Genomic DNA, 24140 nt, shown 5'->3' with positions numbered 1-24140 from the left:
TTGTGCCATTAACTCCCTGATGATAAACAGCATATGTCAGGGTTTGGAGGTCCTTCCAAATTCATGAGATAACAACAGGTGCAGTTATTGAAGAATCATACCCACTACTGAGAAAAATCTATTCTGTATGATTACTCTCAACAATATATGAAAAGAAAAAGATCCAGCTTTCTTGAAATACATTGCAATTAAGATTGTAACTTATATGTGTTTTGTTTTAAAAAATAAAATAAAAAATACTGAGCAAAATCTGAATGAATTCAAAATCTGCCTCTTCTTTTAGAATATCCTGTTTCATCAGTGCTTCTTACCACTACCATGACATACTTATTGCCATATATGCTCTCTTATCTGTTATGTAAGAATTTGCTTCCAATAGTTGCTTTTCTTTCATCATACTAAACCAGCATAACATCGCCCACATAACATTTGTTGTCGTTTTCTATCGAACAGTGACTTTTCATACGTGATGACGTTGTTCAAGGATTAGCTGTAGATATCCGACAAATCGAACAAAGCGGAAGTGAAGCATGAGGAAAGAAAGAGATGCCTTGTGTGTGAAGTTAGTCGGCTAACGTTAACTTCTATCATCTTTGAGCAAGTTAAAGCAGGGATTTGCTGAAGAAAGCATAACTGTGCGATATCGACCGAAATTAGTCCTCCTGGACTAACTCGTCACTTTCTCTGAGAACAGGAACAAAGTGTCAGGTAACGATCACCAAGATAACATAGAACAAATCGTCAAGCTAACGCTAACTAAGAAGCCAGCTGTCAGACTGAGGCCAGTCGTTACGTTTGCTTATGTTAAGATTTGTTATTAATACAAATATTGAAAGTAGTTAGCAACGTTACACGAAGTAGATAACGTTAGCAATTGCTATTTTGTTGGGTTTACATTATCTCAATAAAGCAACGACGTCAGGCTAACTTAAAACAATGCCGGATATAGAGTTAACTTCAAACCCGGCTGGCAAACGAACTAGCTAATGTTAATGCTAACGTAAATTTAGCTGTTACATTTTGGGGGCATTTTCCTCTCTGGGGTTAGTTTGTCTGTAGCTGCAGCTGCAGTTTGCTGGCCGAATTGTACAAAGGGAGATAGCAATTACAAATTGTTCTATACCGTTTTCATCCAAGGCTGGATTGGGAGCAAGCAACTGCCCCGGAGCCCCACAAAGGCCCGAGGTTCAGTGGCTGTCCGTCATGTCTTGTATAGGAACCATTCGTCAAAATGCCGACTATTGTCATTTTAGTGTTGTGCTCAGATGGTGCATATTCTTAACTAAATATGTCTCAAATCGTATTGCGAAAGTACTGGTTGGTCTCTGACTGCAGAAATAATGAAGCTCCCACGTGTATTCATCTGTGTAGACTGCAGTTGAAGAAAACTTTGAGGCAGCAGAGAACATAAATGCACAGAGGCGGAGTGCAAATCTCATGATCATCTCTGACCAAATCTTTTATTTTATCTCATTCAGTTGTTGCTTATTCTCATTCTCATCGTTACTGTGTTTGATATATTCTGTGTCCTGTCAGCCAGGATGGATCCGGCTCTGCTGAGGGAGAGGGAGCTGTTCAAGAAAAGAGCTCTGTCCACTCCAGCTGTCGAGAAGAGACAGGCTGCCTCAGACTCAGGATCACACAAGAAAAAGAAGCCCAAAGTTGACAAGGAGAGCTCCTCTGGGTCCAAACACAGCGCTGGTAAGTGAAGACTTTTTAAAAAATGAATGACTGTTGAAGTGAATGGCCTCTTTTTGGTGTTGAAAGTGGATTGCGTAGGGATGGAAGCCCCACTGCCACTAACATACATTTTAACACATGATTCTAGTGCCCATCATCACTGTATTTGTAAGCATCAAAAGGGATGCACCAATCGACATTTTCATGATGATTTCAGGATCAGAGAACAGGTTTAAAAATAATGTTAAGTTACAGACAATCCACTCTTTTGATTGGATGTTTTGCAATTTTGTGTTTACATAAACACTAAATGCCTATGTCAGAATTGGATTTTAAGCAATTTGAATGATTTTCTTTGACTATTCAATATCTAAGGCCATAAGATGATACAGGCAGTAAGGGCACTGACAAAAATTGTATTATTTGTCATTAATGATGTAAAGTTGGTCATTATTGTATCCCTTCAATATGTGGGTGTTTTTTTTCAGACATTTCTACATACCCCCAGTCTTAAGCAACCTGGCACTTACTGTATATAAAGCAGATTAAGCCATATTAAAATCACATTGCTGTAAACAACAAACATCTTCACTCCTACAAGTATTACCATCAAAACCCTCTGGTATCAAAGAAAATCCTCCTCTTCATAAATCTGACATCCAGGTGCTGCACCATCATGTCAGTAAGCTAAGATAAACAAACGTTATCATTATTGTGCTTGTATTTATTCGTAATAACTGTGAGACAACAAAACCATCATGCAACCAGTCAGTTGGTTGCATTCAGCATACAATGAATCAAAAAAATGCAACACTCTTACATACCTCAGGTCTGTGCTAACCCTTAAACTTGATTGCAAAGAATATTAGAAAACCAATACTTTTCATCATTTTTGATGTACATTTTGACACCAGACCATTGTGAAAACCTAATAGTTTGAGGAAAGCCAAGGAGTTTAATTGAATGAAATGACTGAATTTGACAGGGTGTAATATTGTCCCAGGTCGCTAAAGACCTGAGGTATGTATTTAAGGGATAATTAGAAAGCTGCAGTGTGATCACCAATATGTTCAACACATATGCACACACTCAAGTACAGAAACGGAATCTGTGTTTGTTTGGTGGAAGTCCACAATGGTGTGAGCTCATATGACAAGGTCATTTGTGGCCAACATAAACTATATTTGACCTGATCTGTGCCTACTGGAGAGGCTGTACAGCAACGTAGGCAGACCCCAGTGTCAGCGCAAATTATCATAGTCTTTAAGTACTGTACTTTGAGAGTTTGAAGGCTCTGTATATTCCCTGTCCAGTGTTCTTTATTTGTCTGTTATTTTGAGAGAAAAAAACCTCTGCTACATAATTTAGTGACAATTTATTTGGCATTTTGTGGTAAGGCATATGAAATCATACATTGTGCTCAATATGACATGATCAATTACATCACTGTGCAGCAATCAAATGTCACTTGTCATGATGATAGTGTTGCAAGGCTAAACACTGGCATACAATTTGCTAAACAACAGAGAAACACAGGCTTTATCCAAAGCAACGATGCTGTCCAACTAAGCTTGATCATTTATTTGTTGTTTCTCAGGTCCTGTTGAGAAACTAGGATATTCAAGTTCTTAGTTTTGGACAGCATTTTCTGTCTGTTTACAACATTTTGCCACGTCTCATAGAAGCTCATTTGCATCCAGCAGGTCACAAGTACGTGCAGTACTAACAGGGCGGATTTCGTCGAACAAGATGATATTGATACTGGTACTGGGTCTGATTAGTGTTTTCTTATGTGAACTAATTTCCCAGCCACACCATTAGTACTATTTCTAGTACTGTAACCAGGCAACTTATGTGCTCTGTCTTTCTTCTGGTAGTATTTTTGATGTAGAACATGGCTTTCAGGGTCTCCCCTGAGTGTGTTAAGTGGTAGTGAATGTAATGTGTAATGTGTGAAGAGTCCCTCCTAACTGAAATAAAAATCTGATTGAACTCACTCGAAATTGGTGACAAACTGCCCCCTTCCTTTTTTAACATTGTATCTTATCTAGTCTTTTCCCTCTGCATCCTCTTAACTTTGCGCAATTGAACCACTATTGGGCAGTTTTAGAAGTTCTTTTCTTGGGGCATCAGGGTCAGTGCTGTGTTATTGACCAGTTCAGCAATGAAACCCAGATTCCCACTCTTTCTCATCTTCATCCTCGCCGCCCTTATACCACCTCATTGTGGGATTCCGGCTCTTTGCAAATGCTGGTCATGAGCTTGCTGCATCTTCCCGGCCCCTCCTCCTGTAGCTGCTGATGTGTCTTCCCTTTGGCGCAGCAGCCACAGTCCAGTAGCTCATAGAGCACGGCCAAGGCAGCCAGAGACAGAACAGTGAGGATGAAGAGCAGAAGGATGATGAAGCAGGCCACATTCCAGCCATCATGAAAAGGGTAGACCTCCTGGACCTGCAAGGAGACGTGGGAGAGAGGGACTGCCTCTGGGTGCCATGGGAGATGACTTGGGTTTATAGTGGTAGTTTGGTTGGCCATGGTTTCTGGTTTGAAGCAGTAAAAACAGAGAAGGATTGTTAGATTGTTGATTTGTGGTTACTGCACACAGGGCAGATTGTTAATGCCTGCAACAATGTGTGGTTCTGGGTTTCACTGTGAGATGCTGACAGCATAAGGGAGACCAAAATTACAGAGTGATGGTTGTAAAATACTTGTTGCCATGGTGAGAGATTGATTTAAAAATGAAAATAGTAGAGGAACTGGTCTTTAGAGCATAATATTGACGATTCTCTGACTTTTGAACGAGCTATAATATTTTAAATCTGATCAACTGGGCTCTGTCGTGCCAGAATAAAAAAAAAGAAAAAAAAGAATAATGTCTACAGATGATGATACTCACATTGTCACTTTTGCACAGCTAATGCACTGTTTGACAAAGATATAGTCTCACTCGAGACCACCGACAGAATGAGAAAGCCATTTCTTTTCCTAAAACCATCAGGCCTTCTCTAAGGTAATTTGCTGTAATGAGATTAGGATAGAACAGCATCATTATCAGTCACAGAGGGTATCATGTCGTAAAATTAATGAATGAACTAAAATGTCAGTTTGTACACAAAATAATTATTTAGTCACACAAGAAGACAGTGTGTTTTTAGAGAAAAGGTTATATTGCTTAAAAAAAAAGCATAAACCCTACCGAGACCATCTGCTCAGAACAGAAATAGAGTTAAAAGCCTGGTAGAAAAGGATAGCTGCACAGCGAAATGTGGCACCTACGCTTGGCTTGAGACTCATCAGCCATAAGGCCTGACAAAATGTACTTAAGGAATTGCAATCTATCTTAATGAAGTTAAAACATGTTCTGCACATGAGCTCAGTATCAGGCCATTTGTCTCTCTTCATCTATCTCTTCACATTTTCAGCCAAAGCAAAGCATTTTAAATCCTCAGGGGAAGAGCGTGCCAGTATCTCTGCCCACACACACACACACACACGCTCTCGACACACATATACACATGCATGCACACACAGTCACAGACATTTTTGTATCACATACACAATCACAAGGACGCTGACCCAGATTATTGAGTGAACCACAGATAGGAGTTGAGGAAGAAGGACATAAGTGTCCAAGCTAGAGTCTTGCTTGCATCATGGAATTAAACAATGTGTCCATTTAGCCACTGTGCATAGTTCAAGATACGAATTTCACCTGTCCTGCATTCTGAAGAAGTATTAACACACCGTGATTTGTGTTGGATTAAGCAAGGCAGGAAAATAATAACGGGTCACACACAGTTAACTACGTTTACTGTTAGCTGATAATTGGTTTATGGCAGCATGGACTGAAGCACATCTGTTTACAGTGTGCACAGAATGTGGTGAATGTTTTGTGGTACTTTCTTCTCAGCTGATTCAACTTGACTCACTGTTCCCAATTAAACATCCTCTTATCCCAGTCCTAGCTCACAACATCAACTTTACTTCAACTCATTGCCATGACAACAACCTCTTTACCAATTTGTCTTGCCTGATATTGTCCCCCCTCCCCACCCCCCTCTTCCTTTGTCAGAGCAGTCCCACACATAAGGACAGACTGGCTCCCAACAGCATCTGTTATCTCACCCTAAATGAGCCCCACCCTAGCCAGGCTATGAAAGGTGTTTTAGAAGCAGATATTGCTGTCTGGCCCCACAGCAGCTGCCTCTCAACAAACACACACACACACACACACACACACCAAACACACTTATACACTCCTAATGCCCCCGCCTGGCTCCTCACAGCTGTCAGTCTCCTCATTGATTTGTCTTGAGAGCTGCAGTTTGCACCGAGTCATGCAAACACAGACAAGATGTATATGAGTCCATATACAGAGGTAGAAAAACAAACACAGAGTTTCTGATGCTTGGTATTCAAGCTGCAAGAGTGCAGACACACAGATCCATGTTTATTTAATCCATTGCGTGTTTGCTCAGTCTTGGCCTAAAAATTACAGTTGCCACCTAAAGATCTTCTCTTAGTTATTATTATTATTATTATAAGATAAATTGCATTTTTACAATCGCTACATACATAGTGGCTAGATATCGTGATGTGCACTTTTCTGTTTCTCTAATGCAGAAGGAATTGGCTTCAAAATGGATCTGCTGCATTTAAAAATGTATGATTTACCCTGTAGATGCTGGATTACTCACATAAAAAAACCCATTCAGTCATAGCTGCACAGTGAGACCAAGACCAGCCTACAGACTGCAGACTGTGGATTTATATGATCTGTTGATCATGTCTAACACGCAAACATTATTCTGATGATGCTGTTCTGAAAAATCTGCAGACTCACCTATGTGTCTGGCTCAGTCTTTAGAAGATGCAAGTCAACAGATACACTCTCCCCTTTTTTGGTGCTCCACCTATCGCTCCGTCTTCCCCTCTCTCCCTGCTCTGCGTTCACTCCCTGACCTGTTTTCCTCCTCGGAGCTCTCATGCACTCTCAGCCGCCACTTGTGCACTCTCTCACTCCCTCCGCCACTCCTTGCAGCTCTTCATGTCTCCGCCGAACGGCACGGGCTCCCCTCCATTATTGGCTCTTTTCTGTTAGCCCTGCCTCTGCACCATTCGTTAACCGGCCTGTCACAATTCCAGTGTCCTGCCCACAGTGCAGCTCGCAGCAACAGAAGCTCCCGCCCACACCATGAATCATTCATGAATCACGTCTGTTTTCGGCTTTGATTGGTGCGCACTGAGTCCAGACCTCAGACACTCTGCAGGGAGAAAGCAGCATTATTTGACTCCAACAGAGAATAGGACCAGGCTGGACCTCTATTCATTCTTAACAGATTACTCTCCAAGTGTCTTCTGCTGTATTTGAAGAATATTTTTGTTACATTGTCAACAAATCTCATCAAGACACCAAAACTAGCAATAAATTGATCCAACAAGTTCTGAGCTCAAATGTTGTCCAAAAATGATTAAAAGCACAGGGTGACATGTTCATTCATCCCTCATACACTCTGTCTTTCTTCCATCAATAAAACTACAGTGCCATACCATTTAAGGAAATTACAATGCTTTTTTATTTTTATTTCTTAAATGAAGCATTTTATCTGCAATCTGTTTGTAAAGAATTCCACCTGCAGTAGGAACAATTGCCGCTGTGTCAAGTGCCACAGACGGGGTAGAAAAGTATAAAGAGATGAACTAAGGCATTGTTAGTTTTCATAGGATTTGTTGACTATATGAAAGACTATATGATAGAATAATGCATACAATTAAAATTTAAAACAGACTAAATGAAGATTATTGATTTCATAGAAATCATGTCATTTGTTTTTTTTTTCACTTATTATGGTTTTGATACAGTTATTATTGATTTTTAAACTGTTTTATCAACAAAAACCTTTGGCTTCTATTTGTCCTTATAGTCCACTGGTGTCAGCCTTTACAATATTGTGACATTTAAATAAGCTGCTCTTTCTCTTTTTCTCCACAGAGTCGAGTAATGGCAACTTCAACATCAAGGCAAGCTCTGGGTACAAGTTTGGCTGCCTAGCAAAGATAGTCAATTATATGAAGGTGAGCCTCTGGAGACATTTTTCTCTTATAAAAATGACTTCTCTCCAGCATTTTGGTGGTGATTGTATTCATCTTTCAAGTTTTTGCCTCTGCAAATAAGCACTGTTTTAGACAAAGGTGTGTTTCAGTCTCATGCACTGAAGTTGAGTTGAGCTGTCACAACAGCATCGACTTAATTCTAAGCTTGTCGTCATCTCCATCAAAGCTCTTGAAAAGCTTCACTTGTTGTCTGTTGTGTCAGCCCGCTGAGTCACTTGTGTCCGCTGCGTAACATTTGGTGCCCGGTCTTTCTTTTTAGTATGTTAACAGCTTGTTTGTCATGCTGCGGCTCTGCAGAGAGGCAGCCAGGCCCTGTCACACAAGCTGTCTGACTCATCCCTCGCTGCAGAACTCACACTCAGATTGACAGATTTTCTTTTAATGTGTGCATTTTATGTGCCATCTGTTGAATACACAGAGATTTAAACTGTGTAAAATAACCTGACAGTTGGGTGTAAGGCACAAAATCACTGAAGACATAAAACCCTGTCAGAGGTGTCAAACCAAGAATTACTTTAATTTCAAAATAAACAGATTTTTTTTTAGACTTTGTTGACTCTGTACCTACGTTCTTTATGTAAATCTTGTGCTTTTCTGTCGTCAACTCTCAGACAAGGCATCAGAATGGTGATACGCACTTCTTAACCCTGGAGGAGATTCTGGATGAGACCAAACTTCTTGACATCAGCATGAAACAGAAACAGTGGCTCATGACTGAGGTATGTTTGTGTTTCTTAAGGGTAATACTACTTAGTATTTATCATCAGGATGCCAGTCCTTCTCCTGCAGCATTTCACTGACCTAAATCCTCCAGCAATACTTACTTTCCTTCAAAGTCATCTGTAGGCCGATGTGAGCCCCAACCACAGCATCCTGTACATTGCAAAAGAAGGAAGCCACTGAGTAGAAGCTGAGCGATGGTGCTGATAACATGCATCATACAACGTTCAATATCTTGTTCAAGACACTCTCCTTAATAGTATAAAACTACCTGAGCTCAAGAAAATAAGTGTGCACGTTTCGGAGAGATAAAAGGAACTAAAGGAATGAAACGTACTAAAGTTTGCAAGTTTTTGTTTTTTAATTCATATAATATTTACATAAAAAAATGTATAAATACATATGCACATATCCTAGATGGTCAGCTTCTTAACTAGAGACTATATCTTATAACCTGACATCGGCTCCTTCACTGTCTGACATTCTCAGGCCTTGGTCAACAACCCGAAAATTGACATCCGGGATGGGACGTATGGCTTCAAGCCCAAGTACAACCTGAAGGATAAGAAAGCCTTACTGAGGCTGCTGGACAAACACGACCAGCTGGGCCTGGGAGGAGTGCTGCTGGACGACGTGGAGGAGGGGCTGCCCAACTCAGCCAAGGCCATCAAGGTAACAGGCGATAAAGAGGATTTATGCTATAAAGCTAATGTGTGTCGGCACATAAACGTGCAAACTTTACATGATGCTGATTAATGGAAATACATCCACTTTTCTCTCTCTCCTTTGTACGATGACTGAACGCTGAACGATATTAGCAGAGGCATGAGCTCTCATGTGTTCACAGGCTCTGGGGGATCAGATCATCTTCGTGACAAGACCAGATAAGAAGAAGATCCTATTCTACAACGACAAACACTGCCAGTTTATCGTAGACGAAGGTGAGCATAAATCAGCCTTGTCAGCCAGCTGTGATGTGGCTCTCTCCTCCTGTCTCTCTGCATTGAAAGGATGTGGCTGCAGTTGGTTTTGATAGTCAATTAATTGTTTAAATCGTCATAGACAAATACAGAACGGCAAGCTTTGGCTCTTAAGCCTGTAACAACAAAGATTATAGTCAGGATTTACCTTATAAAATAAGATAAAGATAACTTTTTTTTACTCCTGTTTGAACTGCTTGTCAGTTCAAAACAAGCTTTTTTTAAACAAATCTGACACTAGCTTTACTCAAATGATGTGAGCTTACCAACATTCACAAACCAGTCAGAATGATAAAGGTGTAACCTCTCCCACCCTATCAGGCGCGACAAAACTGCTCAGAGGGTCAGTCTGATTTCCATCAGGCCACAGTCTGTGCACGGCCGATCAGCCCTCATGCTGCGTTCACGTCATACTAGAGTTGTCGTAATTATGAAGTTCCGACTTGTAAATATTGTTCATGTCAACAGCCAAGCTGTATTCCTGACTGGGAAACCAGCCAATGTCCATCGCTCAAAACGATTAAACCCATATTTAATGGAGGTAGTGTTACATTGTCAGTGCACAGTATTTTTAATCCTCACTCAATTGTACAACCGTCTTGAGCTGTCCTGTGACATCAATGCTTGCAAGTAGTAAACATGGGAATATATCCCATCTCTATCATCCATCCTCTAGTGTATGACTTGAACGTTGCACACATCAGTGTCATTGACTCACATTTAACAGGAGCAACAATCTCTCAATGCTGATTTGTCATCTTTGCGGCCCATTTATCATTCTTGGCATCGCACTGCAGATGAAAGTTGGTCAGTCTTTCCTATCATATTTATATTTTAATTCATGTTTATTAACATGCTCTGTCCTTGATAATAATGTCTGAGACTGATCATTACCCTTTGAAGGAGGTTCAGCTAAAACCCTTCAGCCTGCATTGTAGCATATTAATATTAGCAGGTTTATATTGCCTTTTTTTCCTGATTTCACTAGTGTTGATTTAATTTGAGCAGTGTTACTTACCCTCCCCCTGGATGCTGACAGTGGTATCATGATGATCATAAAGTTATAAAAACGTGTCATAAAAAGATATATTAAGGATGTATTAAAGTTCATCTTTCACAAAATGAGATCTGAAAGTGGTTTGATAAAATGTGAAAATTGTCATGTTTATTGCACCTTTAACATGTGTATGTTTATGTCTCAGCAGGTATAATTTTATATCTCTATAAAACTCATTCTCCAAACATACTTGGATATTTATTTTGTCTGTTTCATCCAGGCCTACACTTAGTTTGTTTTGTGTTATTTCAGATGTTTGAATCAGCATATTTCTGGCTCAAAAACTTGTCTTTCTATTGTAGAATTCCAGAAACTGTGGAGGAGCGTTCCGGTTGATTCCATGGATGAAGAGAAGATTGAGGAGTACCTGAAGAAGCAAGGCATCTCCTCCATGCAGGAAACAGGACCAAAGAAAGTGGTCAGTGTCCTCTGCTCTCCCATCTGCTTGACTTTCATTCTAACTTCAAATCCCAAATGACTTGCCCTGATTTGATCCAGTAAAAATAAAGGCTTTGACATTTTAACACTAAATACTTACTGACACGTACTTTGTTAATCTTACTGGGCGCCAATTGTGTTTCCGTGCTCCCTGCAGTTACCCGTTCAAAAGAGGAAGAAGCAAGGTGGGCAGAGGAAGAGACACTTCAAGACCCACAACAACCATTTGGCAGGTGTCCTGGAGGACTACTCAGATGGTGTGCCAGTTAAGAAGTGAAATCGTTCCCCTCACTGCTTCATGCCCTCAGAGGAGTGATGCAGAATCTGTAAATCAGAAACGGCGGGAGATGGAGACCCTGGCCACACTACAATACAAAGACTTTTTCACGGCAAGCAAATTAGCTTCTATTCCTTTCTTTGTACTCTTCTCAGTGATCTTGTATTTCATGGAGTGAACAGAACTGCGTCAAGGAATCCTTGCTAGTTTATTGATCAGTGGTAACTGAGGGACATTGGAGGAAAAGAGCACTAAGACCATTAAGAACACCATATGGCGCTACAGCCTTGCTGTTAAAATGTAAATGAGGTTTAAGTGTGTAAATATGTTTTTCTTCATTTTATTTAGAGTATTGCAAAGAGGTGCGCATGTATGTGTATGTGGAAGGTTCTACTTGAAAGGGCATCCTTCCATCCTTTCAATAGAAATTGCTGAAGACAGGCTTGTGTTGTGCAGTGCATCACATTGAGGTCTCTCATCCAGCATGAAACATCTTCGACATCACTTCTCGTGGAATTTCTAATTATTTAAATTCTTTGACTTTACAGCGCCATGGCATAGTGGTTTAAAAATACAAAAACTTTTTGAACTTATTTTAATAAAGGACACTGTTACAGGATACTGCCTCGTTGCTTGATTTGCATGCACTGCAGTGACAGTTCTGTCAGTTACCATTTGAAATGCTAACATTTAGGTGTCGCATGTAAAGATTCAAATTGAAAATCAATGAAAATACTTAATGTTTTATTTACTATTTTTTATTTTCTTTTTCAAAGTGTGGATGTCCACTCTGATCACTAACTCCTATGCATTCTTTCTGCACTATTTTCAACCTTTTGATGAAATTCCAGTAACCACTGCGATCATAAATCAGTACATAGTGACCGCCAGCAGCATTTTTTGAGATTATTTAATTAATCATAGAAAAGGGTACATCAGCACAGCAAGATAAAGAAGAAATGCTTAATCAGCTGGTGCGGTTGAGTAGAAAAGATTTAAGAAAGTGCAAAAAAGCACTGATGAAGCTAAGTACATATTTCATAATTATATACATTCATGCTTCTTTGCAGCAAGATCCATTTAAATACAGGTTTGCTAACCATTTACAATTCAACTTAGAAAGCATTCAGTTATATTTTAGCTGGCACTGTGGCCTGCTTTAATGGTTTTCTTCAAATGGTGGTAGTTTGGCAAAATCTTCATCAGAAAGTCGAGCTGAAGAGTCTGGGGCTGTAAAGACGACAAAACAAACACGTTAATAAGCTGAGGACATAACTGGTGTTTTTCCACAAAACTTGCATACTCAGACCTCGGCCATGTTTGAAAACTGCACCACTACTTAAGACCACAGTCAACCTGAAAAAGACTTTTCCTGGACAGGTTGAGTCGAACATGGGAAAAAAAAATAGACAATGGAAATTAAAAGCTAAAAAGCTGTACCATAAATTTTTTGTACCATTTGTGTTAAACCTAATGTGCCCTGAGTCCCATTGCATGCTGCTTGCGAAACTCTCATAGGACCACCTAGAGGCACCTGCAGTTTTATGTTAGTGGAGGGCAGTAAAAACACAGGGGCTGGCCTTATACAGAGTGTTTTTGTACATGCATGGTTGAAAAGTACATTATTATTAATATTTATGCACATGACATGACAAACACCACTGAGGAGGTCAAAGAAATGCTTCTAGGTGCATGTTTAAGATCAACAGGTCTGCTATGGGAATTGGCCAGCATAAAGTACATATTCATGTACAGTATTATGTTTATCAGAATGATAATGTGCCAGCTTTTGATGCTAGTGAGAAATGAAGTGCCTGAAATTATTAAATGGGCATTGTCTATACAGATGCTAGATACAAGAGGTGGGTGCACTTGCACTTCAACCTGTGCATTTACTTTGCAATCCACTAAAACAACAAATCAACACCTACATTTTAATGATCCACCTGTACACACAAAACATAATGGAATGCTTCGCTTTTAATTAAAAAAGCTAATCACAAGCTTGTTTACACCCCAAACATGCATATCCATACCTGTGGTCTCTCAGTCTGAACCCGCCTCATACATCCAGAGCCATAGATGACCGTGTTCTCAGGTATGACTTCACAGGTGTTGACCTGACAGAAGGCTCCAATGATACAGCCACTGGTGAGGATTACATTCCTGCCAACGTCAGCTAGACAGCGAAACAGAGGATATTTGATACGGTGAGTGACCTCGTCCATGTCAATGCTCCATCCTTCTCTGCAGATGTGACTAGCTCACACAAAAGCACAAGCACAAAGATGCAAAAATATCCCACCTTTAGATTCAATCACGTTGTTGTCCCCTATTTTCAGGGCTTGAGACACTGTTAGTTGTCAGCTAAGGCTGAACTCATTTTTGACAGTAGAGATTCATGAAATGGTTACAATATGAAATCATTTGACAAATAGAATAGGACCAGTCAGGCAAGCCAAAAGGATACCACAGCCAACTTCAAATACATTGTTCATGCCAATGGTCATCGTCTTTGGTTCCACCTCAGAATCTGGTGTGATGTTTTCTGGGTAACTGTAGGGTAGAAAAAGCAACCTTGTAATTATTATGATGCAGATAAGGATGATTTTAAAACTGAGACTGGCCAAATGATGCACAGATTACTCATCTTGTGTGTGTGTAACAGTGATGTACATGCAGTATAAGGAATCATAAATTACCCATTAATGATCAGAGCTTGTTCCTCGATCAAATTGCCCTCTCCAATTACGATTGGTCCTGCCTCTGCAATGATGCGAGCTTTTGGGTGGACAACTGTCCTAGGGCCTGAGGAAACAGAGTTTAAAAGCTAACGTAACGTAAGAGTGGATAAGAGTCTGATCCGATTTAAGTTAAAATGCACGTTTTGTCAAGTCAGCAGTTGACTACTTGCGAGTGAACTAAAGCGAGGAATCTTACCTATGGTCACATCTCCTCTAATTTCACTTTCAACACAAACTACCGCTCCAGCGGCTATTTTGACACTGCAAAAGAGTAAAAAAGAGACCGAAGTCATGACAGAAAAATAGTGAGAATGGGTGGTGAGAATGGGTGGATGAAATGTTAGCTAACAGTGCTAACTAGCCAAGTCGCTTTGTCGTCTAAACTAACTAGCAACAAGGTTAGTTCATTTTGGCCGTTTAATCATCGTTTTGTTTATAGTTCATTTGTAGCGTCACAGTGAAACGTTACTAACGGGTTAATAACAATATTACCTTTTCTGAGCACTTTGTTTATCTGCCATTGTGATAGGTGAAGTCCGGTGGGAGACGGCGTTGATTCACTCGACTATCGATTTGAAATCCTTGCTAACACAGCGTGTGCGCATGCGTCAGCCGACTTGGGCCTGACGTCTCCTCCTTGATCATTATGTTTCTGAATATGTAACGGGAAGCAGCCCTTCTCATTTCCAACACCTTTCTAGTCTGCAGCAAATAATCAGGAAGAGACGCTTCAAATATGTGTTAACATATTTTATTTATTATTGATTTGTGAGATCTCAGGCAGTCCCTCTTGTTTACAACATCAAAAACCACATATCCAAACGGATGAAGGCACAGTTTGATTAACTCTCATCACAAACATCACACATGCTACCATCCATTCATGGTTACCACAGTAGTTCTTACAAAACAGGTGTACAGTGGGATTGATCCATAAGTAGTGATCCCGTTGAGGGCAACAAACAGGTACCGTTAACAGCGTACTTTGTCCCTCATCGCCCCCACTACAATGTCAAAACAAGCAAAGGTCGGAAGTGGCAATTGCTATGGCAAAGAGGAAACCAAAAAAGTTTAAAGACGCATCTTCAGTCGTAGGGGCGAAGGCAAGACAGAACGGCATGACACAGCCAGGGAAATATGACATGTTTGCCATTGCTGCCGTTGCTTTGGTTGTCGCCGTTTGCGTTGTACCACTGACAGCTGAAATATCTACCTGTAAGTACCCGGGACTGTTGACAAATGGAAAGTAATGGCAGCGTATTGCCCCGTAGCTAGGTTAGCTATAGCTAATTACCTCACGTCCAGCCCAATTTTACACCCTTTTATGTGCTTGCAGCAATAACGATAGCTTTCAACAACCAATTTAAGATTGGTCACGATAAATGTGTTACTTTAAGTATTTAATTATTGGCTCATTAAATCAGTTAGCTCGGTGCTAACTGTAGATGAAGGCAACACAGCACCGAGCGAGGGAAACAGTTTGACAGTCCAAGAAGAAGGAGCTCCAGTTGTTTGAACTTCCCTCCTGGGGGTAGTTTACGGATTAATTCAGCATGTGACCATGGGGCTCGGCAGCCATAATTTCAGCTGTCTCACATGCTTCCCTCTTCTTCTAGGCGACTGGCAGTAGCTCACAGTTAGATTGGACAGGGGGGATTTTTTTCACTGTGGGAACCCATTTAGCTACCACACACTTGACTTGAAATAGGTCTCTCGTCCACAGCGATAGGTTTGAGGTAAGTGAAGGAGAGCTAGTTGCACAGCTGTAGCCTGTGCGAAGGCATCCGAAAGCAAAGCCTTCATGATTTCTGTGACTTATACAATATGGTTGTCAGCATGTAGCTGGGGTTACTTCATATGCTCTTGGTCCCAACCAGCTCAGTAGCGACCATATTGCTATGGGTTTGTAATTCTATGGATAATGTTCCTAACGTAAATTCAGTGATCAGTGGCTTCACATTTGGGTGTGGTCAGCTACACTGCAGGCTGTAGCATCTTCTCTGCATATTTTCAACAAATGGCTTTGCTAACACATCTCGTTTGATCTGCACTGTACTGCCATTTCTCCCTCCAGCTGGCTTCCCCCATCACAAGCACATAGTCCTGAGGATGGATGAGGCAGTTCTGACAGTCAACAATGAGCTGGACACTGAGGTGGTGGTGTCCTGGATGTCAGAGCACTGCTACCAGGTAGGCTCACACTCCACCAGCTGATTCTGATGCTAAGTGAGTTGTTTTTCGGATGAGGGTGGCCATGGTGTTCTGATTCTGGATGCATGTGTGCTAGTGTTTGTACCAGCAGTTAGGGGTGGTACCTGAAGGGTCCAGGCCTGGTCAGCCCACTTCAGTAAACTTCGTTGTGAGCACACAGCATGAAATTACACTGCAGCTCAACAGCACCCCGGTCAACCTGGAGCTCTGCACGTAAGTCGATGAACATGGACATGCACATACACCAGAGCGGGAAATATCAAAACACATACACAGTATAAATGTATGAATCTACATAAATGTTTTTCATGGGGTTATAGAGCTATGATCTTACATGGCAGCACACCCTCAAGGACACACTAATACATCTGGGCTAATTATGGGTGAATAAATGAACATAATATCTGTGGATCCTCACAGATCATTCACAGTTCCACTTCGCAGTTGAGATGCTGCGGCACATCTTATTAAGAATATTCTTTGCCTGACCATTCATCAAGTCAAGGACATTTTTACAAAGAGCAGACTGTAAAATTCAACCTTTTAGTCGACATGATTTACATTTTTTCGGCACGCAGCAGAATTTCTCGCTCATTTTGTCAAGGTGAGCGTGGTGCGTCAACTGCCTACCTTGTTATAAAAAAGCATATTAATCAGTATGGCTGATTTGCTGTCTGGTAAGCATTATCGTTTTTCATTTGCAGGGTTCCATTTCACTTTGGGGAGCACGGGAACTACTCTCTGTGGGTGAAAAACCTGAACGACTCCTCAGTGGTCAACTGCTCCCTAGTGACCCATGCAGACCCCGTCAACAGCTACATACGTGAGTCTTGCGCGCATAAATGCATTCATACTAAGCTTGATGCTGTTTTCATCTCAAACTTGCTATACGAAGCCACTTTGAGATAACAAGCCACTCTCTCCACGCAGCGATCCTGGTAGCTTTTCTTATCTTTGCCGGACTGGCCGTGGTGTTTGCCATTGGAAAAACAATATTAGGGTGAGTAAAATAAAAAAAATTGATTGTTTAGTTATTTTCCATTCATTCAGTAACTTTTCATGTAGAAGTGTGATGAGCTTAATAATGAGGAGAAAACATCCACAGTAATGTGTACATGCAAAAACCAGACCAAACCAAATCTGCACATGATGTATTAAATCAATGATAGCCTGATTTCACTAGATTTAAAAAAAAACAAAAAAAAAACGAATTGAGATATTTGTCTCATCGGTGTGGCACAAACGTCTCTTGCAACGATTACTGCCAACCATAGAGATGCCCTGCTGCTGCTTTCTTGTGTCTCAAGTGTGATCTGTGAGCTTGTGTGTACTGTAGAATTACTTCTGAAGTGGTTGATTGCTTCTTGTCCAGGCTTGATGCAGTGAAGGCTGCCCTCTTCCGAATTGGCAGCTCCATGGAGACAGAGAGGCTCATCAATTCTGTGAGTGTTTGTGTACAAGGCATTTTTCCTGTTAGCCGAGATGGTACTATAACTACTTTCAAATAAGTAACCAAATATCTTATTTTACCACTAAAACAGGCTTTACTGAAGAGTTTTTTTAAGTACCACAAGGGAATTGTATTAAACTATTTGTTAGTAATGTTGTGTGCAGAAGTGTGTATGCTTCTAGTTGAACAATGTTTTTATTAACTTTTAACTTTCGTCATGCAGGAACTGGGCTCCCCTGGCAGGACAGTAACACTCACTGACAACATCCTCCCTCCGCCACCCAACCCCAGCAAGAGGCTGCGATCTCTGGACACATTCAGAGGGTAGGACCCCTACCCCCACTTGTTAATGAGCCCTTACTGATAGTATTATCATGGATCCAGTGACTAAAAGCTGTATTTATTTTTTTCAAGGGGATTTTTTTTTGCCTCAAGTGAACCATTTCACTATATTTTCTTTTATATTTTTAGATGCATCATTTCAAAAATGTCCATGTAACTTTGCTTACCTTGTTTGATATAATCTCTTGCCTGCAGTGCCCACTGACTTTCAGTAATGATGCATTTTCTCTTTGTCCTGTCAGTATCTCCTTGGTCATAATGGTGTTTGTGAACTACGGAGGGGGGCGGTACTGGTTCTTTAGACACGAAAGCTGGAATGGTGAGCCTCACCTGGTTGTACTTTTAATTTTAACTATTGACTATGTCACAAATTAGTCATTATTCACACCTGCCTTGGTATTGTAGTTGATTTTGCAGCCTATATGTCCTGTTAATCTCCTTACAGGCCTTACTGTTGCAGATCTAGTGTTCCCCTGGTAAGCTCAATTTAAATTTCTATCTTAGCACTGCACATTAGTTGACTCCACACTTGAACTGGACAGTTACTTGAATACTTCTTTATTTCTCACACATTAAAGTAAATATATAATAACAGTAACAGACTCCACACTGGAACAGAATATCAAACCGCAGTATTAAACCTTATCAGTTGCCTTGTTCCTTCACTAAAGCTTTCAGTCAGGAAGTGTTTTCCTTTACTATGTGTTTCCCTTCTCCGCCAGGTTTGTGTTCATAATGGGGACATCCATTGCCCTGTCAATCAACTCGCTGCTCCGTGCAGGCTCCACCCGCTGCTCACTGTTGAGGAAAATTGTGTGGAGGAGCCTGCAGCTCTTTGTCATCGGTGTCTTCATCATCAACCCGAACTACTGCCAGGGACCATGTAACTATAAACACACTTCTTCATTGTCAATACTGCAAACAATTAGATGATTTATACTACTTCCTTTAATACCGTTCCAAAACTGTGGCCATTTCTTCCTGTCTGTGTCTGCCTGCTCGTGTGCTCAACTCATCCACTGCACAGTGTCTTGGGACAACCTGCGGATCCCGGGTGTATTGCAGCGCCTGGCCTGGTCATACCTAGTTGTAGCCTGCCTGGATCTGTTGGTGGCGAGAGGTCACGTTGACATCCTTACAACGGTCAGCCAACAGCTCCATGTTACCCTCCTGCTTTAACTTTCTATGAAGTGTGGCTGGCAGATGAGCTACTTAAAGTAAAATTCCCATATCTGCTGTGGATAGCGTAAATTAATTCTGATGTTCCAACATTAGTCTTGTTTACCTCTGGTCTTGTTTATGTATATTTATGCAAGATGCATTTTGAAGGAGAACAAAGTGTTTGATTGAGGAGTGTCTGTGTTTTCCAGGATACTTGGTGGTCTCCTGGTCTTGACATCTTGCTGTACTGGCCGGCCTGGCTGTGCGTGCTTCTCTTAGAGATCATGTGGCTCTGCCTCACGTTCCTACTTCCTGTACCAGATTGCCCAACGTGAGTCAAACGGGTCGTTTTTGTGTGTCTTTTTTGCATCCACCAATAAGGGAAATGCTCAGCATGCAACAAGGTTTGGTCCACCTCTGAAGAAGTATTTGTCCCTTTTGTTTTTTTGTGTGTGAACCCAGGTTCAATTGCAAAATGTTTAGAGAGTTGCACGGCCTGGGTGGATGTATGCACTGTAATCTCTTTCTAGTTGGCAATGTAAGATGCTAACTTGCTGCGTATTCATATGTTTTTTGCAGTATGATTCTTCCCCTGACAATGTATCGCAAAGAAATTGATAAAATAATTAACAGCTGAAAAAATAAGTAGAATTCACATTTCTACATGCAGTTTGCATGAGAATTGATAACATCCCTTAAAATTCCATCCTCGATTTCGTGTTTGTTCTTCAACCTTGATCTAAACACTTTCGGCACCCCGCTCTTGTTAACAGGGGCTACCTGGGTCCAGGTGGGATCGGGGACATGGGCCTGTATGCTAACTGCACCGGTGGAGCGGCCGGTTTCCTTGACCGATGGCTGCTTGGAGAAAACCACATCTACCAGACTCCCTCGTCACGGGTTAGTGACCAGCAAAACAGACCAACAGAAGTCGCTTTTAGTCTTTTTATGACTTGGGATGTTAAGCTTGACCTTCCATATCAGGTTTCTCTCCGAACGGCAACCATGCTAATATTACAGTTGATGCAAGGGTCAGCTGTGTTCGAGCTTCAGTATGTTTACAAACATCTGCCCCTGTTTCCAATTGATTTCAGGTGATTTATGCAACTCGTGTTCCATTTGATCCAGAAGGTGTTCTTGGCAGCATCAACTCTATCCTTATGACTTTTCTTGGATTGCAGGTTGGTAATGTGTATTTGTCTGCATCTCTCTCTCCCTTTTTGTGTCTTGCTTTTATTTATATTTAGGATGTCAAAATGTATACTAATATAGGTCACTGGAACAATCAAAGGGAATCAAAATGCAAATGTTTTAATTGTATTTTTGAATGTCCCCAGGCTGGAAAAATAATCTTACACTACAGAGATCTTCACAGAAGTATAATGTCAAGGTTTCTTATATGGGGCCTCTTGTTGGTAAGCACATTCACTTGTTGTTGTATCACATCTTATGCTTCTACAGAATGTGCACACATGTATATCAATTTATTGCTATTTCAAAGTATATTAAATGTGTTGTTGTTTTGCAACATATGATCTCAGTCTCAGGGTTTGAGATTTACTCCACCAACTTAACTATTAACTACCTTGGCTTTTCTGAGTGAATAATAAAGCCTCTTGTAACACACAGGGAGTCATATCAGCAGTTCTGACCAAGTGTTCCAAAGACCAGGGCTTCATTCCTGTCAACAAGAACCTCTGGTAAAGTTTACCTTTGTTTTTGTTTGCACAGTGACTGTTTTGACTGAATGAAGTTGACTGAATGTTTGCTGCCAGGAATCAACAGTTTCAAAAATAATGAGATATATTCCAAGCTTTTTTGTGGATGTGGACCACACTGTCTGATGTCTCAGACGTCATAGGGCTTATGTTTTAATGCATGTTGTTGTACTTTAGTACTGTAGTACTTCATTGTGCTTCTAATACTGTTATTTATTCTGCTGTATGGTATCTTTTTGGTGACATTGGTGACATTTCCCAGCTTAGCCTTTAAATTGCAGTTGTTGTTTCTTGCATCAAAGTAGCTTCGTGAAGTAAGACAAGAGAGAATTGATACAAAAACTCCAGACAAATGAGAGCTCAACACACCCACAGGGATATTAGCCGTAAGTATTTGAAGGACAATGTCTCACTGCTGCATGTGCGTGATCATTTCACTTCCAGGTCTCTGTCCTATGTGACAACACTGGCCTGCTTTGCATATGTGCTGCTAGTGCTGGTCTACTACACAGTGGATGTGAAGAAGTGGTGGTCTGGGGCGCCTTTCTACTACCCTGGTGAGCATTGCACTGTACTGTCAGATATAAGCTCAGGCTTGGTAGACTGTTTTAAAAATATGCATTTTGTACAATGGGCTTCATGATATCACCTTTGAACCAATTCAGTATTCTATTTCTCAGACTAGTACAGTATTTTCATAGACTTTTATATGAATTTGGAGGTGAGGTATTTGTTCAAATGTATCTTAGTTCTATATTAGTATGATTATTAAGTTTACACAACTGAACTGTCCAACTCCTGGTATGTTCTGTCTGTTAGAGTACAGAGAAATTATATCTACCAAATGTACTCATTTCAACTTCAAATTGCCAACAGCTGCAGTTCCTCAAACGGCCACTTGAGGCTGCCTCCAAAAGCGAGTCAGTTCCCATAGAACCCCATGTTAAAATGCCCAACTTTATAGTAGAAAATAATATGTTTACAGGCTGGTACAAAAAATGGTTTTGCTCTCTATAGCTAACTTCCCAGTTCATGACAACTGTATGGGTGGGTGAAGTTTTATATTACTCAATTTAAGGCTTAAAGTTATGCAAAGTTATGGACATGGCCGCTTAAATGACAGCTAGCTGCAAGGTTTCAGCAACCAGGCTTCATTCGGCCTGCCTCAGCTCCACCCACGCTCCACCTCTTTGCCTATTTTTGGATTAGCTGGGAGTTTGGCAGAGTCAGACACTGTCACTGAGCTTCACAATGGCTCCTCCGAGCCAACGTCCCTGTTTTAACCAGTCTATGGAAAATCTCTATAATCATTAGGCCTTTGATTCACTCTCAGTTGTGTGCGTGATTCCAGGTATGAACTCCATCCTGGTGTACGTGGGCCATGAAGTGTTTGAGGAGTACTTCCCCTTCCGTTGGCGAATGGCCAACAACCAGTCCCATGCTGAGCACCTCACCCAGAACCTTGTGGCTACTTCCTGTTGGGTCTTCATCTCCTACTTGCTCTACAGAAAGAAGATTTTCTGGAAAATTTAGAAGCGGAGCTGGACAAAAATACCAGAGGACATTGTTTACATCAGAAATGCTGGAGTTTTGGAGAGCAGAAAAGAAAACCATTTGGAAAGCGGGAAACAGGAGACTGATTATTTTGTCAAAACTATGGTGTCTCTAAACATTTGTTGGCTTCTTATTTCAAACAGCACCTCATTTTTGTCTCACAGTGTTTTCATTTTTTAGTCACTGCTCTATCGGACCATAAACGTTTTAAGTCTTTTCCCAAAGATCTTCAGATATAAAGCAGCTGATCCCTGCCAAATATCTTAACTGACTCAGGAACTCATCCAAAAATAGTTAGAGAATTTGCGAACTATGAAGACACGTTTATTTGTTGTTTGACCATGTGTTATAGATGCCGGTTTTCATTCCTCATCTTGTATCACAGACAACAGCAGCAGGGTGGCAGTAGTGGTTTAACGAGCCCCTGTTGACTTCCCCTTCGAAGAAACCCTGCTGCCATCTTAAGCACTGTTGCATTACTCTGAAAACTGAAGTGGGTTTTTGTGAGACTGACTCTTCAAGAGCAGAAGGAGGCAGTAAGCAATGTCAACTAAAGAGAAAAGGCTGTCAAGAATGTAGTGAGCTTTCATCATATCCACTGCGCAGTGGAATATGGGAGTGGTATTAAAACGAGGAGAGACAGTATGTCGAGGTTTTAAAATATGAAAGTTAAACCTCTGAAATATATCTGTCCTTAGTTGTGTGTGTATGTATGTATCTGTGTGTGTGTGTGTGTGTTTAGACTTCATGATCTTTTATTAGTGTTTCCCATTTGCAGTCCTCTGCATGAGTTGCCGCTCACATTTAGTTAAATGTGCCCCAAATTTATAGAAAACTCTTCTACTGTATGTTGCCCATGTACAGTAGGTTAATTGGGGGATTTGAAAATATATATTTGATGATGTCTTAAATCATCATAAAACTATGTTGCCGTTCTCCCACCATAAGTGTGCCCCCTTCTATGACTGAAAGTTAATCTAAATATTATTTTAAACACATTTTGCAAGATTATGTGTTCAGTTTGTAGAATATCTGAATGCTGTGAGAGACTTTGGAGTAATTGTTTATCTAGTACTGTCTAAATTGATTGAATTCATTTAGTCAAACTTTTTTACAATTATTTTTTATATTCACCATTTGAAAAAAAATGTAATAAAATTAATTCCAAAATATTTTTGCTGTTGTTTGAGTTTGGCTCTGGGTTTTACAATAATGTTCTAATATTGTCTTTCTGATCAGGTACACTGATGTTTCTCTAAGATTAAAAATCACTAGTCTTATAAAGGCCATGTGAAGATTTTACAAAAGATTACGTATTTCCAGTGTTAACACTTCACACATAAGGCTATTTTAACTTCAGTTAACTGAACTGAACTGTGTATCCAGCTCTTCAACGCGGAGAGGTGTAGTTTGCTTTGTTGCTCAATAAGGCGTGGGAATCGAGTTACAGTGTGGGTGCGTTGCGGAAAAAAAAGAGCAAGTTGTGAGGTTGCCTCCTCATCTCGCGATATAACTAGCCCACTTTCGTTCATGTCTATTGTGAGAGTTTTTCCGTTCTCGCGCGACTTTGTAACTTTCCCACGCCTGTTGTTTTGGCGTCTGCCCTCTGCCCGTTGCCGCTCCCTCCCCCTCTTCTCACCCCTTTGCCCCGTCACACCTCCCCCTCTTTCTCTCCCTGCTTTTTCCTTCCAGTCT

At 40.8% G+C, this 24140-nt stretch overlaps 4 protein-coding genes across 6 annotated transcripts; 2 read left to right on the top strand and 2 right to left on the bottom strand.

Moving 5' to 3' along the window:
• Nucleotides 1–523: 523 nt before the first annotated feature.
• Nucleotides 524–11884, top strand: gtf2e2 (general transcription factor IIE, polypeptide 2, beta). Of its 2 annotated transcripts, none has more exons than XM_041933548.1 (8): nt 524–708; nt 1541–1701; nt 7672–7754; nt 8405–8512; nt 9003–9185; nt 9361–9454; nt 10853–10968; nt 11146–11884. In XM_041933548.1, the coding sequence occupies exons 2-8, from the start codon at nt 1542–1544 to the stop codon at nt 11263–11265; spliced, it is 864 nt and encodes a 287-aa protein (XP_041789482.1). In that variant the 5' UTR covers nt 524–708; nt 1541; the 3' UTR covers nt 11266–11884. The 2 variants fall into 2 exon arrangements, with proteins under 2 accessions (XP_041789482.1, XP_041789480.1); XM_041933546.1 differs by having other exon boundaries at nt 1537–1701.
• On the bottom strand, nt 3891–4214 carry smim18 (small integral membrane protein 18). Its single transcript, XM_041933549.1, has one exon. It carries the CDS (start codon nt 4212–4214, stop codon nt 3891–3893), a length of 324 nt encoding a protein of 107 aa, XP_041789483.1.
• Nucleotides 11885–12051: 167 nt separating the features above from the next.
• On the bottom strand, nt 12052–14588 carry LOC121604255 (dynactin subunit 6-like). Its single transcript, XM_041933726.1, has 7 exons — nt 14502–14588; nt 14206–14270; nt 13968–14073; nt 13736–13821; nt 13571–13618; nt 13302–13444; nt 12052–12495 (listed from the first exon to the last, which is right to left on the bottom strand). Exons 1-7 carry the CDS (start codon nt 14528–14530, stop codon nt 12403–12405), a joined length of 570 nt encoding a protein of 189 aa, XP_041789660.1. The 5' UTR covers nt 14531–14588; the 3' UTR covers nt 12052–12402.
• Nucleotides 14589–15042: 454 nt separating this feature from the next.
• hgsnat (heparan-alpha-glucosaminide N-acetyltransferase) lies at nt 15043–23605 on the top strand. 2 transcript variants are annotated; one of them, XM_041933177.1, is made up of 18 exons: nt 15043–15224; nt 16084–16199; nt 16297–16433; nt 16925–17043; nt 17151–17220; nt 17593–17662; nt 17894–17994; nt 18255–18331; nt 18458–18488; nt 18735–18895; nt 19040–19155; nt 19383–19504; nt 19947–20073; nt 20268–20354; nt 20511–20588; nt 20803–20873; nt 21336–21448; nt 22243–23605. In XM_041933177.1, the coding sequence occupies exons 1-18, from the start codon at nt 15056–15058 to the stop codon at nt 22422–22424; spliced, it is 1947 nt and encodes a 648-aa protein (XP_041789111.1). In that variant the 5' UTR covers nt 15043–15055; the 3' UTR covers nt 22425–23605. The 2 variants fall into 2 exon arrangements, with proteins under 2 accessions (XP_041789111.1, XP_041789112.1); XM_041933178.1 differs by lacking the exon at nt 15043–15224 and adding an exon at nt 15593–15745.
• The last annotated feature ends 535 nt before the right edge of the window (nt 23606–24140 follow it).

Source organism: Chelmon rostratus, chromosome 3, assembly GCF_017976325.1.
Source record: "Chelmon rostratus isolate fCheRos1 chromosome 3, fCheRos1.pri, whole genome shotgun sequence".
Taxonomy (NCBI): Eukaryota; Metazoa; Chordata; class Actinopteri; order Chaetodontiformes; family Chaetodontidae; genus Chelmon; species Chelmon rostratus.
The sequence above is the reverse complement of the archived record's forward strand: the minus strand, read 5'-3'. Positions and strand labels throughout refer to the sequence as shown.